The 16,870-nt window shown below is 37.5% G+C and overlaps 1 protein-coding gene across 1 annotated transcript in view; it reads right to left on the bottom strand.

The window, feature by feature from the left end:
* Window positions 1-16,870, bottom strand: part of GFRA1 (GDNF family receptor alpha 1) — a 143,817-nt gene that overhangs the window by 25,718 nt on the left and 101,229 nt on the right. The window contains 3 exon segments of the mRNA XM_009668622.2: window positions 1,704-1,882; window positions 5,917-6,051; window positions 11,509-11,618. Of these exon segments, the coding sequence (XP_009666917.2) occupies window positions 1,704-1,882; window positions 5,917-6,051; window positions 11,509-11,618 (424 nt within the window).

The raw sequence follows: 16,870 nt of genomic DNA, 5'->3' as shown, positions 1-16,870 counted from the left end.
GTGTTGTTACTTATCAAGTATATCAGGGGTACACTTGATGGCTTCAAATCAGTGCTGACAAACTGATGTCGATATGACTTTAAAATGCCAGAGGATCAGGAGTAAGGTGGGGAGGACAGGGACAGAATTTCATTCATTTTCAAAACACTAGGGCATATATTCAGGGTTGGAGAACATTTGCAAGTCAGACTGAAACCGATGGGATTTGTGATCACTCGTCATTCCTTCGGTTCATTATTTATCATGTGTACTTTGGTAGCATCTGGAGGCCTTATTCTATAAGGGACTACAAACACTGGAGGCAAACATGACTTCTGCCATGAAACAACTTTTTAATATAACATGAAGTGAATTAATAATATCCGATCAAGTTCTTGCTTTAAATAGATGTTCCAAGTTCCAGGTTGAAAAAGTTAAATTTCTTTTAGCCTATTCTTTTCTAGTTAAATGACTACTGCATATGGAAATACGGTGCCTACAACTATCACTCTCTCATCAATAACTTACAAAGCTTAATTGAGTATACAGTTACGCAAAAATAGAATCAAAATTAAACAACCTAAACTCAACACCATCTACCGCTAAACCCATATACTTTGTGACTCAGTAATGCCAGTGGGGAGTGTTAATTCATATGAAATTTGCCAATGTGGCATGCAAAGTAAATGAAAAAAAAGAATTAAGATGAGAGAGTGGTAAAGGAAAAATGAAGAAGTGAAATACATTTCTGAGATACATGAACTATCCCTTGAAGTGAATGTGGAAACTCTGATACTGTTTAACATCTAGAGTACAAAATCAAACGTTTTATAAGCAAGTGAAATGTGAATGTTATCTCACAAGAAGACAGTGAGTGTGGAAGCGTTTGCGAATCAAGGATAAAGGCATCTCAATACCAGATGAAACTTTTAAACCTTGAACTTTGAGACTTTCATTTGTACTATATAGCAATTGTCCTTCTGTAAGGACACAGCTAAAAATGGGCCAAACTGATCTACCTCTGACTTAATTTGGTATCTTTAAATGACCAGACAGTTTTATAATACAGGATTTTTCTACAACCTTAAGGCCTTGAGATGCTTTCAGTTTATACTTTCTTTTACCCCGTGCTCTTTCCTGCCTAGATTTTCCAGGCTTTCTAAGAGCTGTATTTACTACCTTCAGCAAGTGGCTAGCCTCTTTAATAACCAGAATCAATAACACACCGTAAATTGGCTGACTGAAGTGCCAAGGAATATGGCTGCAGCCATTGGCCAAAACTTCATCAAGACTTTGAGTCCAATTCAACAAAGTACCTGAGTCAGCACAGCTCTTATCTTTGTCCAGCTTCTCCACCATGTAGTTTGTAGCACATCATATTCCCCAACATCCACACCTACTCAGCCTAAATAAGTAGGTCTACTTGCACTAACATAACCAAGTAGCTGAAAGAAGGCAGCACGATATGCTAGCTCACATTAAGACATACCTTTGAATTTGGATTATGTAGGGGATTTATTTCATCTGACCTACACTGGCAGAGCTACGCTGCTTTGGAGAGTGCCATGTTCACATCCAAAACTATGATAACAGAATAAAAACTATGCCCTGTTTCTGAGCCATGGAGCCAATGCAATCCACTCTGAAATATGTATGTATGACTCCATATATGAATCTATGAAGAATTTCCTTCATGCACTGCGGCAATTACAGGGCTCTCTTACCTGCAAGTTTGCACATGCGGGTGAATCATTGTGAGTGGGTATTTCATTGTTGGTGGTCTCTGAACCCGTATTTTTAAGCCTGGAAGCTGTTGTAGTTGTAGCTGTAGTGGTCTGTACTGGTAGGATTGGCTGCCACACGTTCACATCAGTACCATTGCCAAAGGCCTGAATTGCATTTTCTGTAAAAACACATTACAGATGAATTTCTACTTATAAACAAACGGCAGAAAGCAGAACTGACTTTTTAAAAAAATCAATGCTAGAGAACAGGCAAATGGAATATTGTTCTTCCATGGAAAATGTTTATATATAAAATTTCAATTTTTATTCTGAAAAATAAATTAATTCTCAACACATCAGAAACATGAACCGGGAGGGTTCATAATTAATAATAACATACCTAATCTGATACAGCATCTCCTGTGTAATGTTCTCAGTTATTCCTGACAGAAGCTAAAAAACTTACTATAATCATATTTGCTACCATCTAAAAGCCCTAAAAATTTAGTTTTGAGATTTAAAATTTAGTTTGAATGTTATGTTCTAATTCAGACAAGTGATGATACATAGCTAACTACAAACAGAGAGCAGGCAAAGTATCAATTTCTACAGCTTGCTGTATTAAACCAATATGTCCATAGCTACAAAACTGTTTAACTAAGACAACCTTTTTCTTACACTTTTTAATCAAATTCTGCATAATTAGGTGAGGAAAGCGTGCTTCAGCTAAAACTTTAGAATAGAAAAGTTAAAAAGCTTATCACAGTTTCATGGGATTAAAGAGTGTGTTTATAGCGAGAGTAAATTGGTTGCTTTTTATAAACAAATAGAGAAATAGTTTCTAATCAGGTCTTTGGGGATTCAACACGGATTTAGGGATTTCTTATTTCAAATTCATTGTATAAGATATCAAACAATTTCACTGGGGACTAATATGTGGAAGTTATTAATACTACTTCTCATTGGCATTCCTTGCCTTATAAAATAATTTACATTTAATTCCCATCTGAGAAAGATGTATTTTATCCTAGTATTAGTACTTAGAATTCCAACAAGCACAGAGATGGATTTATAAAAGGCACCAGAATTAGTTAGGTTGATGGAGACAAAGTGGGAAGAATAGAGTGATATTTTTACCAGTTTTACCTCAAAAAGGCAACATACAAAGTAATGTATTCCACATACAGTATTCTTAAGTGTCTGAATGCCTTCCTAAATTAAATACTAACTGTTTCCATTATTGTAAGAATCACAGAAATATATACAGCTCTTCCACCTTTCTAAATAAAAGTGGTTTTATAATTAACACCTTTAATTGTTTCTTCACTGGTCTTATATTGTCATAATATTTTTTAAAATACATTCCTGACATATCCCTCAAATACCATCTGACTGTAAGCACATGCTTCAAATGTCTAACTGCTCTAATGAAGGGGTCTTTTCAATACTCTTTGCTAACTCATTGCTTTTCCTTCCGCTTGCCATTTCTTTTTACCTGCTGCAGTATAAAGCAGGGGTGAACAAATCCTTCAAAAATCATTTAGTATCTTAACTCCCATTCAGTTCAGCAGGAATTCTACGTAGGCAAGCATCTGTAGGATCAGGCTATAGGGATTAGAATAACTGAAAAATGAACACATTGTCAGGACGTTCGCTTTCGGAGTAACTACAAATCTTAAAATGGATTTCCAGAATTTGAAGTGCACCAAATCATATTTGTAGAGGCAGTAATTAGGATTACAGTAATATATTCAGAAAACTTGCATCTTCCAATAAACAGGAAAAAAGTGAAAGCCAGATAATGCATAGTCCCAAATTTTAGAGTGAAGTATATTTTATTTGCACCCTATTAGTCTGTTTTGCTGTAAAACTAAACCACTTTCACAGTTCTGAGCCAGCTTCACAGTTCTGATATAGGACCCATATTCTGCAAGCCCACATAGATACACGTTTTCAAAAATATGCAAATAGAAAAGCCAGGTGCCTCAGTACCCTGTTTAACTTTATTGGGATCAGTCACTAAAACAGACTGGAATTTTCACACGACCTTTCAAATTCAAAATTTCAACTTAACTTCTGTTGCAAAAGGCTTTTCTACTCCAGAGTGGACCTTCTGGGCAACAGCATACAGAGATGCAAGAAAGGCCAAGATTTCTGGTGTTTACATGAGACATGGGAGACTCAGGTTCATATTCCAGCGCCACATCTGGCACAGTATGAAAGTGCTCCTAGGTCTCCTCTTTCTAAGTCCCCTAACCCTCAGGCTTTAGTCTAGTCTAGAGTGCAGGTGTCTGTTGTCTGAGCTGCTTCACCTTGCATAAATAACCAAATAACTTCTGGAATAAATATTTAAGCTAGGTTTTCCACATCTTCTGTAAACGTCCTAAACCACTGGTTTATTTGCCAGTCTGAAGATGAACAACATTTTCGCAAAAAGAAAACAACGAGAAACTCCCAAAGGTGTCCGTTTCAGCCCACTGCGGAAGAGGATATTTTTTTGTCAAAAAAAAGTGTAGGGGGGATTTTAATCCCTCAGCCAATACACAAATGCCACTTTTTCCAGACACCGAAAGGTTATTAATGACAACAATAATAACAAAAAAAAATTGAATTTTTCCCCTTCTCTGTGAGGGAAATAACACTTTATTAAACCAGAAACACCTTTAACTTCTTCATGAATAAGAGGTGTCTCACAGCTAAGAGAACTATAATTTGTCTTGCAGCAACCTCTAAAGTCATTGATTTGTCTTCATTAAAGTAGCAAAAGAGAGGACAAAGGATCGGTGTGCCTTTAAGATCTAAAAGGAATCTGTAACATTATAGCAATTAATACATTCACAAATGAATAAAATCTGAAGTATCACACTACATAAAAAAGGCAGCACTGAGGAGGTCTGATGCTATATTCTTAACTGCTCTTTTATAAAATCACAGCCTGATTTTTTTTTTAATTAAATGATCTTGATTAATCTTTTCAGTCTTCCAAAGCCTACGAAATAGTTTTATAGATGGCAATTAAGGTCACTCACTTTTTGTCCACTTATCTCACCATGTTTTAACAAAAGTGCTGCTTGCTGAGAAACTATGAGCAGAGATTTTCAGACTATATCCTAAAATGCAGACTTAAGTCTGCATTAGCAGTAACATAAGTACACAGGACTGGATGGCACATTCTTGATCACTGAGTTCATTCTCTATTTTTGCGAAGAGTAACAATGTATGATTCCTCTCATAACCTGATGAAATCTGACTTTTAAAACAGTAAGAATTTTTCCCCTCAAAACTCCTGCTGGAAGCCTGTTTGGCAACTTTACTCTGATGGTTAAAAATTCTCCAATTTCAAGCCTAAATACGTGTGGCCAACATCTCTGTTTTTGATCTTGTGCCAACACTGTCCTATAGCTTAAGTAATTCTCTTCCCTCCCTTTGCTTGCCCCTCTAATGTCATTTCAGAGGACAATCATGCACCCTTTCAACTTTTGTTCTGCTAGGCTAGGGAAGCCAAGCTCTTTTGTTCTCCTCATTTATTTGAAATTAAAACTCTGGTGCACACTCCACATCATCCAATTAAGCTGCTCCAGGCAGACAGGAAATTTGAAAAGAGAACCTGCCAAAATCGACTCCACTGAGCTATTCTGAAATTTATAATAGCCTCTAATTTGGAAGTGAGTTTGACTGAAAAAAAAATCAATAAGTTAACAAAATCTTGAAACCAGGTATCATCAAGAGTCATGTGGAAAATAGGCACTTGAGTTCAAGAAGCCTAAAAAAATTGAAGCTTGGCCATAAATTACAAACACAATCCAATTTATACTTACCTACAGCAAATCCTTCATAAACTGCATGTCTCTTTTATATGAAGTTCTTAAACTGCACAAAAGGCTCTCAGGTGCTGCAATTTTTTGGTACAGATGCTGCCTGACTGCTAGGGTTAAAACATGATCTGTGATGCAAACATTTTTCTATATGATACACCTTTGTTATCTGGAATTTTTTCCAACAGCTTCTCATGTTCGTCATCTTAACCATAAACCATAGAATCAGGCATATTTGCTCAAGTTCTTTTAATTCTAATTCTTACATCTACAGCAGAATCATGCTTACAAAGTGCAGAGAGATTTCCTTGATGTATCACGACATACTTAAATGGTAAAACAATTCCAGATGAATATGATAAAATACATATAAAGACATCTTAAAATTTTGTACTCACTAAGGCATGTGTTGTCCTGGAAGAAATTCAAAAATTTCAGGCATTCGTCTATGTCATTACCGCTGTTGCTGCAGTCACACCATGGGGCAACGCTGAGACTACTCGAGTCTATGTAGTTTGGTGTCATCACTGTGCCTATTAATAAACAGGAAAGTACAGTACTGTGAGTAATCTTTGCAGTGAAATATTCTTTCTGTACTAAGAAGATAAGAAACAATAATTGGTAAGTCATGTATTCAGAGTTGTAATCACAAAACAGACCAATGGTAGGCTCTAAAACGTAGACTTAAAAGAGTTCCCAGCTCCCTCTGCCCTCTGCCCTCCAGTCCTGTAAACCCATTTGCTTCCATCAAAAAGGAAGGAGGGTTTATCCAGACAAGTTTATATGGCAATACCACATTAGAGCTGCATCAGCAGGGTTGAAAAGTGGAAAATTGAGGTATAGGGGTTGGAAGGATTGGGAGGGGTTAAGAACCTCTTAAAAGGGCTTTGCTGTCGAAGTAATCATATGTGGACTTGCATCCTGAGAGTGACACTGAATATAAATGTCCATTTTTCTTCCTTGCTTGTTTTTACTCTCGTTTTTCACCTAGTGGCAAATAAATGGTTGAAACTAAACCTGTAGACCTGAGCTTCCTCCCAGAGTCTGCAGTCAGCCTGAAAAAACAGTTCTGAAATGCAAGAACAAGTAGCCTGCTAGCCATACTGAGAAGAGTCCTAATACATCTTGAACGGGCTACGGTGATGAACAAAGCAAAAAAAAAAAAAAAAATCAGCATGTCTAAAAAGGTACAGGAGATTTTTTGTAGGTAACAAATTACTACTAATCTTGCTTTTAGTGTCACTACTTTTTTAGTACAGCAGTTGTTTCCTAAAAACTGTCAACAACTTATAACAGCAGCTTTTTTCTAGCTCTCTAACAAATCCTTGGTAAATACTCTCACATTTATATGCAACTCAAGTCTATCAAGAATTGGATGAAACCAAAGAATGCATTCTATGTTCAAAAAGAAATACAGGGAGTGTTCGCCACTGATCCAGATTAGGTAGCTGTTACATGATCAGCACTTAATCAAACCAGTAGTCTCAGTGAAGAAGTTGCCCTGATGGTGATTTCAAATTCTCCTAAAGACTGAGCAATATGAACCTTTATTTTATTTGTCTCATCAAGCAGGAAAAAGTAAACAGAAAGGGCAGGTACTCCAGAGTTGCACTGAGGACAGCATTTTCAGGAAACAAGGTCCTCGCTTGGTAATCTCTAGTTGTAGGACAGGTCATATATCAAGAGAAAATGCGACGACATCTCCTCAAACCTGACATCGAGTAGGAACATAGACTAGATGAAGGATAAATATTAGAGATTCAAAGTGTATACCGCAAGAGAAAATTTTGCCCATAGGTCCAGAGTTCAAGAGTCTTTAATACCACTAGGGAAAGGCTTATCCAATACTAAGCTAAAAGAAGAAACATTAGAAATAACACAAATCACAGAATGATGTCAAATAGCCTTGCAGTCACTAGGCACCACTGGGAACTGAACAAATCAGCATACAAACTCTTTCATATGTGAGGTGGGAGACAAAGGAGAACAGACGTTAAGGGCTGGTCTGAGAAAGGCAGAAATATATGTCAAAGTAAATGTAATGCAAATGTAGCCAGCAAAAGAATCTTTTTTCTTGTTTTGGGGTATTATTAAATTAGAATGCAATCCTATACCTTTATCTACTTGCAAATTTTAATAGACAGTTCCAGTAATAATTGTTCAAATTCTACATGAGACCAGCACATGAGTAAACAGCATAGTTGAAAATGTATTACATGGAGGTGAAGAATTTAGTAAAATATGCAAATATCACTTGCACCATTAACGAAAACTTGACAGTAGATAAATAAGAATGCTGTTAAATTAAAATAAAACAAAGGAAAATAAATATCCATTGTTTGTTCGATGGTTCAGCATGCTATTTCAACTATGTGACATTCATGACTTGAAAAGAAGCAGGTGAGGGAAAATGAAAAGCAAGAGGATTTTGCAAATGGAAAGAAAACAGTAAGTTTCCAAAAAAAAGGCTAAGTAGCAAATACTTAGTGAGGGTTTAAGAAAATAGAAAGGTATTGAGGAAGCTAAAACGGTCACTAGGACTTTCTCATCTCAAAGAGGTAATAAGGTCATTAAAATGGGTCTAGACAGAGACTAAAGGTGTAAGAGATACCAAGCTATGATTAGGGTTGATGAATACAAGAAAGACAGGACAAGGAATGTGTACACAGCACACAAATTGTACATCCAGCTAAAACACAGTGGCTGAAAGAGCAGCTAGTAGAAAATCAGTCTGCCATTTAAACCTGGGGGCAGAGGTGAACCCAAGCGGATTATATGCCTCGTTTCCTAGGGTGGATTTTCTTTTTTTTTTGGCCTGCAATATATGTGCGTGCATGTGTGTGATCGTGTGTGCGTGTGCACGCATGTCCACACACGTGTGTGTGTGTCCTCTGTGCGTGTGTTTGTATGCGTGTTTCCCCACTAGCTGGCATCTTGGAAATTCTACTGAAGAACCCTAACTAATCAGAGAAACCATAGTGGGTGGCAGTACAATGGGTGATACTAGGTTTATTCTGTTACCTACATCAAATAGTTCCCTAACGGTTTCGGTAGTAGGCAGTTAGGTCTCCACATTTTAGTCAACTGCAGAATTGACCTGAGGACAGCCAAGAGCTTGCTCAGATTAGGATCCATTAAGACTGAGGAGATGGATGGTGGGTCCAGGAAGGAGGGCATGTGACTGAAGTTCCTTGGACCCTCATGTGACACTGAACAAACGAAATTCAATGATAGGAACTGGCTGAAGACCAGCAAAGGCTGTCAAATGCAGTGAGCATCAATACCTGAATAACAAGAAAGTCAGCAGAGCAGGTAGTCCTTTTGCAGGCTGGAGGTAGGAAATAGCTTAGCAAGTACAGATTATCATAGAAACCATTGGACCCAGTCCTAAACATTGAGTACAGGATCGAGAAGTATGCACCCTGTTCTGCAGTTCCAATTTATCCACACAAATTCTCATGCAATTCCACAGAATACCAGGAAAACTAGATGGACTTTGCTGAAAACATGTGAGCATGTGTCAGCAAATGAATGTTAAAGGATATTTTGAAGTCATCAGTTACAGCAATAGAAAATTGATGTGGGAGTGCAGACAAGTCCAGATGGCCTAACTAGGCTGTAACCACTGCACAGGCTCTCAAACATGGGTATCTCCTGTTTTATTTTACATTTAATAATCTTTATCTTTTCCCTTTTCGTGATATCATTTAAAAATATTAATTAATCTTTATTACTATAACAAGGAGCCAAAAGTGATGCACTAAGTTTTTCCAAATTCCTGTAAAATAAACATATCTCCAAATTTATATATGTAACACTCAGATGCAAACCTTAAAACACACTATAGAGTCTATTCTCCATTTAACTGGGATAGCACCTCACCTACAAAAACTGTGCCTGACTCTATTCACACTTATGTCATTTATCTCAGGAAGGATTCCACTAAGTTCACTGAAATTAACTCTGATTTACATCAGTGCATGTGACAGCAGAATCATACCCTTCCACAGAAAATCTTCATTTTGCTGGACAAACTCTGTGGAGGTACAGTTTTTGTTACCTTTAAAGAAACACCTAAATGAAAAACATATTTGATCTTAATGAACTGTATTTTATCTTAACTAAACACCTGAACGTCCTGGAGCTCTTATGAATGAATGAACCTGTAACAGCTTGTTACCCACAGTCTGTCAACCTCTTCTTCCTGCATTTTTCTATATAGTAAGCAGTCAGTAGAAAGATTATACCTCTGATTTTGATCTCAGATAGCCTCTTACAAATTTGATGGGTCTTCACATAATTCATTTCAGTTTTATATCAGACTGATTTCAGAAGCAGGAGTTTACTGCTTCAGAACATGCAAGTTTTGTTTTGATACTTCTGTTGGTTTATCAAATTACTTCCAAGAGGTAAAAACTCTTGCAACACTAGTCAGTTCCCATCTCTTTTGTGTTATATGTCTGGGGACTGGGAGGAAAGAAGAAAACTGTTTATTTTTTCCATTGAAAATTATATCGCCTTTTGATTTCACTTCCTCTGGGATCCATCCCATGTCTCTGACATCTGAAAGTGTTTTGCAGCATGGTCATCCACAGGAACACAAAAACATCTAACTATATGAAGTGGCTCACCCTTAACATTAAATTAAAGAATGGATTCAATAAAATCCTCAGCAAAATTCACGAGGTCCAACAAGAACTTGTTGGCAGCTCTTACCCAGAAGTATCCATTAGTACCAGTTACTCTTTGCCAGCAACTAGAGTTTTTATTCTCATTGACTAGATCACATTTCCATGCTATTCAATTCTTTGAGAGTCTACTGAGATCCTGCCATAACTGTTCCTATGCTATACCCTCTGCATATTGTTTTAATCTGTTAATTCTCCAAAGCATGCCCTTTGAAACCATCATGCCTTGCTTTGCCAGTTGCTGCATGGATTCACCTCCCTTTTTAGATGCTACAGTAATAACAATAAGCCAGCGAATACAGCTTTCAATCATTTTTCAGCAAAAAAACACCTATTTTAGAAATATTTTATTTTGGATATGATCTCAAAAGAGATTGTTTTTAACAGCAGGATCTGCTTCAGGGGCTCAGCTGGGACCTTCACACCCAGCAGAAAGGGCTATTACTGCATTGCAGCACGTGCAGGCTGTAAGCTTAAAAACATCTTATCTGGTGGCCTTTTTAAAAATTTGTTTCAGAGTTTTGACATTCGCTTATTCTTCATTGCCCAGCCATGATGTTTCTACAGCAAGTTCACCTTTCTGAGATGATCTCTCTCATTCAGGAATCAAACACTGTGCGTGGCATATGGAATCTGACTTGCTTATAAGCATCCTTGTACTGGTTGACAGTCAGGCAGGTGATAGCAAGCAAAATGAAGTACACTGGAGAGGGAGAGCATTTCAGAAGATAAATTTGGTCTCAGTTAACCTCCATTGACAAGCATGTCAGAAAACACTTAGAAGAGACAGAAGGAGATCATGGAAAGCATAGCAGTTGGAAGCGAAACAGAACTGAGTTGGTTTATTGTCTCATTCCTCAAATGTCCTGCAAACTTTCCCTGAAGATCTCAAGAGGTATTTTGCTTGACCTTGAGATGACAGCTGCAAAAACAAGCAAGCACTCATTTCTTTTGTTCTTTTAAACATCTTACTTCTGGGCCCTGTCCACATTCAACCACTTTAATAAGGCTTGTTTTCTAAGCTTAACTTGTACTTGTTTCTCCATATTCAAGCACCTTTCTCTCCCTGTCCTCTAGCCTTAATTTGCTTGCAATCTACAAATTTACCCCAAGAATTTATGCAAGGTAAAACAAGGCTTACGCATTTAGGCCCACACAGTTGGAAAATTTAGCCCACAATCATATTGTACAACATGACCAAGAGTACTACCTTTCACTGGTTTTGATTCATGTGGGCCTTCAAAAGATTGTTTGGGTGTTTTTGTAGACCGATCAAGCCCCCACCCTTCCCTGTGTTCTTACCAATAAGCCCCGAGTAAGCGAGGAGGCAGTCAGCATAGTTCTCCTTCAGACAGCTACTAACAGACCGTGACTCAGGCTGGCAGTTTGTGAAAAAATCTGCAAGGCGAGATCTGCAACATGGTAAGAAAAAATGCACATCTTTAAAAATCAAGCCTGCAGGCATTCTTACCTTTCACACTCTTTTTCTCTTTGTACAGTGCTTAATATTCTTTACCTTAAATATATATTGGAAACTTTTCAATTGATGAGAGTCCCTTTTTAAGACCCATCTGTCTTTCCAGAATCCATTTTTGCAGTCAGAACTAAAAAGTGTGAGGAAAAAAGGACAGCAGAAAGGGACAGAACAACAGGGAAATGTATGTCCTTTACTAAAAGAAATGTTCTGCATTTTCATGCCAAGAAAAGACAAAGAGAGAATTTATCATAAGAGTGGTCATTTTGCCTGGATCTGAACTCTGACTGGAATCTGTTATTCTATATGAACAGAACACTGTATCTGCTGTTTTACTGATTACACAAAACCTTATGTTTGTGCTCATAGAGTCCCCTTACTACATGACTTGAGCCTGCTTTAGTACTGCCCTGGGTTTCCAGGGAATGGGCTTAGACTGCATTAGACTGCAGAACAAGCTGGCTGAACTGGGGTAGCTGGCAGATCCAGATGGCGTGATCTACAGAGCCCCCTGGAGCAACTGTACTGAGATCTATTTGTTCCTGTAAAATGTGCATTTACCAGAAGTCTGCAGTATTATGCCCACGGCTCAGAAGAAGGGAATGTGAGCTCTTTACTTAGTGAATGGCCATACGATCTTCACTCACCTCTGTCACCTAATCTCCGAGACGGAGAATCACTATTTACCTATGACTAAGATTGAAGCAGTATCACAATTAGCAGATTATTACTGCTTTGGAAATCAAAGACAAGGACTAGCAGCCAGGAACTCTTCACTTGCACTTTAGAGGCCACATAACAGTCCTATTCAGATCTACAGTAAAATTTGCGAGGCTTCACTGAGCTGCTTCCATATCATATGGCCAACCCTCCTGCCCATCTTGGCCTGCTCTCATCAGCTGTGCTAGTGCTTTCACTTACACTTGTATGCTTCTTGGAGCAATGACTTTTGTTTATTTTAAAAGTGTAATTTACACCTTTTATTCCATGAATAAAATTATTTAGTCTTCCTATTTTGACCTTCTCCTCTGTGAAACAGGGATGAAAAGGTTCTCTTGAACAAAACTACTCAGAGTGATGTTTCAGGATAAGGCATTTAATCTTTGGAAAGCCCTTTCAAAATTATAATAATACCACCTATGCTTTTCAGCACCAATCTAGCATTATGTAGATTTGCAATATAAATGCTCCTTCTTACTTTTGCAATGAAATACAAAAGTTAGTAGAACCAAGTGATTTCCACAGATTTACTTTATTTGTTGACATGCTCTAGAGACTAATTATTTTTGTTTGCCTCACAGTTTTACCTATCTCAGATGGGGAGTGGATGTACAGCATTAATTGGCCTGAAAGTACTGATAGGCAAACTTCAAAAGGTTCAAAGGCTTAGTCTCAGAAAGCATCTTATAAATAGACTATTCAAACTGCATCTGAATTTATCTAAGCTATTCTCACAACCTCCTTTTAGTCCCATCCTTCTCTTATTCTACAGTTTGACATCAGCAAAACTGCTTGTCTCCAAACCACAGTTAACAGTAAGCATTTCACTACTTCTCTTCCCTTATCAAGCCCTTTAACCCTGAGATGGTCATCGCTATGCACTAGTTGCCTTGTATAGCTTTAGAAAGTCAAGCTCTCTACAGATCCTTCAAGATGCCCTGTATGTACACATTCTAAATTTCCATAAAAGCTCATCCTTGTTGGTGAATATGTACTGTGCCTACCAGGGGACAGGCTGAGAAGAGATGGATTCCAAGGAACAGGAAGAGATAAATAGCACCATGAAGAGAATCTGGGTGAGGAAAACCCTTTGTCACTATGTTAATTTCTTCTCTTGCTCAATAATTAAGACAGCAACTGGGATCCAGACTTCTGAGCAACTGGGAAGACACTTTCTATGGCTTTACAAATTCTACAAATACCTAGAGGAAGCCTGTCTTAGGATGGAAGAGAGCATATTAAATCTATCTTGTATGAAACCTTTGCAATGGTAGAAAGAGCAAGACTGGTCTCATGCAGTACTTTTGTGTTTCTAAAACATAGTGGCTTCTCAGATTTAAATTTCATTATTTATATAAATTTGCAAAAACCTCAAATAAATCCTTTTGGAGCTTTCAAGACATAATTGATGTCTTGAAAATCCTGAAAACATTTTTGGCTATCATTTAATCATTCTTAATTGTCCAGTTCTCTGTTAGATTATTAGGTGCATTGGTTCAGATATCATTTAATATACTCTTCTCTCAATTTTTTTCAAGGACTGATAACCATGGATTAACATCAGCCATTTACTACACAGTCTGCTTAAAGAATTTATTTGCTGTAGTAAACCCTTAAGGACGCTAAGAATATCTCTTCTGATCCCTTTGGCGTACAGCTTGATTTCTACGTTAATTTCTGAAGAATTTTGGTGGTCATAAAGGTTAATGAACTTGACAGTGTTGCACATTTAAATTTTCATAAGCCAAATACAGTTCAGTCAGCTGTGGTCCAAACATTACTAGACATCATCTTACACTCCCTATCTCTAGTGAGTCTTCCAAAATTCATGCTATCAAAGTTCCTGCTCTCTCTTGAGCTGTTAACTACACCTAATATTTGTGTGGATTAACTTTCACTGGAGATATAAGACCAACAAATAAAATGGAGATAGATCTCCATCCCCCATAAAAAAGTCCATCAATTTCAGAGAAGGTCTGCTGATTAATGTTCACTTAAGATCCAGCCCCAAATATTGCCAGTAGAGTGACACTGATGAAAGTGTGCTCATCAGCAATAACAGAATAGTGGTATTGCTATTTATTTAGCGAGAGACAAACTAGCTTAATTAGGAACAGTAAAATCATTTCTTAAAGTATTCCATATGGTATTAAGAATCATTTAGACAGTAGAGACAAGCCTTTTAGGGATGATGATAAGAAACAACCAGACGATGGTGGTCCTATAAAAAATATGCATACCATGTTAACTTAGTGTTCCTTCAGCAGGAAGCAACTTGTGGGTAGTAACTTGCAGTTAAGTGTCCTGGACATTTTCCAGTCCTTGACTGAGCAGTTTGGTAAACTGAAGGACAAACAGAACTTGCAAACTGAGTGCCTGCAAGTGTGCATGATTTTACATGTGCAATGTACAAATATATACCTGTTTGCTAGGGGGACAGACACAGAGACACAGGCAGTAATATATTGCATATAACACGTAGCAGGACCAGATTTAAAAGAAACTATTAACCAATTTGTTATTCTGTGTAAGAAACACAAATTATCTTTGTGCATAACAGTATTAATGATTTTTTAACTTGCATTGCAAAAAAAAAAAAAAGAAAGAAAGAAAGAAAGAAAGAAAGAAATTGAAAAGAATCACTCAGAAATCTTCTTCCTGGAAGGAAAAAAGTTTCTCTTCTTTGTAGGGCCAACCCCCCTCCCCCCCGCCAAATTAAATGAGTTCTAACTTAGCCTTGGAAAATCTCCTTAAAGTTAACTGCAGATCTTATGGAAAGCTTACTTAAATATTCTGTATTTCACGAATTAAAAAAAAAAAAAAAAGAATACGCTTTTTGGTAAATTCAAAGAAAATCTGCTCAAATAGCACATAGTCTTTCTGAGAAAAAGAGAAAAGAATCCCAAACCAGCTATTCTCTAATGCTTTGTATTAGTACCAGTAAAATCATTTGTAAGAGTTAAAAATACAAAGAAAACAAAGCTAATTTGTTTTCTTTACGATATTGGCTCTTCAATTGGCTCTTTTTGATAAAAGCAGTATTGTGTTTAATCTGCATACAGTTTTTGAGAAAATTTAATTTTATATTAGCACCGTCTGATGTGTAGGCAACATTTATTAGGTTTCACTATTTTTTATTCTCAAAGTTTTATAAAAGTTCTTTGATGTTCTGAAAGTATCTTTGGTATTTATCAGCTCCACCTCTTTAAAGTTGGTTAATCAAACTTTGGTACTGGCTGCACAGAAATGCAGATTGCAATATTTAAAAATACAATCTTGGTGATGAATTGGCATTAAATTTCTAAAAATATATTTTTATTTTGGATCTGCTGTAAATCATGGTCTAAGCTCTACGAACCAAACACATGACACCTCTTCAAGAAGCACCCTTACTGCTGGCTAGCAGGCATTGACTTGTCTTACTGATTTTTTTTCTCCCTGTCTGCATGTATTTTGGGTTACTTTGTACACAGGGGTTGAGCCTCAGGAGAGAGAAATCTTCTCTCTTAGCCTTGCCCTCAGAGTGGTGGTAAGAGGGGTAGGTACGAAACTCTTCAGATTGAGAAACGTTGACTCTGGATTTGTGCTGACTGCATTCAACTATGCTATGAAGTCAAAGCGAGTGGTTGCAACTACTTGTCCTGTTGCTGAATGCAGGCAGCTACAGCTGCTGTCCTCTGCACTCCTGTCAGAGATGTTAGGTGAAGTTTGAACATACTGGCTACCCTCTCTCGTTGCATTGCTGTTTGTGTTTAGGTACCTATTTATGGCTCAGCAGCAGTAACACAACAGATATACAAATGCCAAAGCTGAGCGACTGGGGTGACTACACTAATTAGTCAAAGCTGCTCTAGCGTCTAGACACCATTTGGCAGACGCAGTATCGTCACGTAAGGAAAGTGCTGCATCAATATTCAAAACAGAAAAAAAGCATAAATCCGATGCTGACAAATTTCAGACTAAGTAAATGAGTATGTGTCATAGTGATAAATGACATCATTATAGAAAAAACAAGCCAAAAGTACTTGTTCTTCTTTTGTGAGGGTCAAATACAGTATCCTGCTCTGTAGCTACCAACAGCTCCCATATAGGAAGGGCGGTAATATTTCAAGCGGGAGGTATTGGGATGCAATAGTGGCAAGAGGGTTTGGTCTGTGCCCAAACTAACGGGTTCATTGGGGCAGGAGCTTTTCACTTTCCCTCTCTTTCATAAACACACAGTGAGTTGGCAGTGAAAAACAGAGGCAAAGGCTACAGACGAAACTCTATCAGACTATTCCAGCCAGTGAGCTGAAAAAAGCCTCTGAGCAGCTCCAGCCCAAGAGAGATGACCCTCCCAGCACCTGATAATTTAGACTTGACCCATCCATGAAGATACTTTTCATTAAAAGTCACTAGAGCTGCATAATACGAATATCAAATCTTCTTATTTGTGTACACAACCTATTGAGCAGCTGTGAGCAACTATGA

This window comes from Struthio camelus, chromosome 7 (assembly GCF_040807025.1).
Source record: "Struthio camelus isolate bStrCam1 chromosome 7, bStrCam1.hap1, whole genome shotgun sequence".
NCBI classification, from domain to species: Eukaryota; Metazoa; Chordata; class Aves; order Struthioniformes; family Struthionidae; genus Struthio; species Struthio camelus.
The sequence above is the reverse complement of the archived record's forward strand: the minus strand, read 5'-3'. Positions and strand labels throughout refer to the sequence as shown.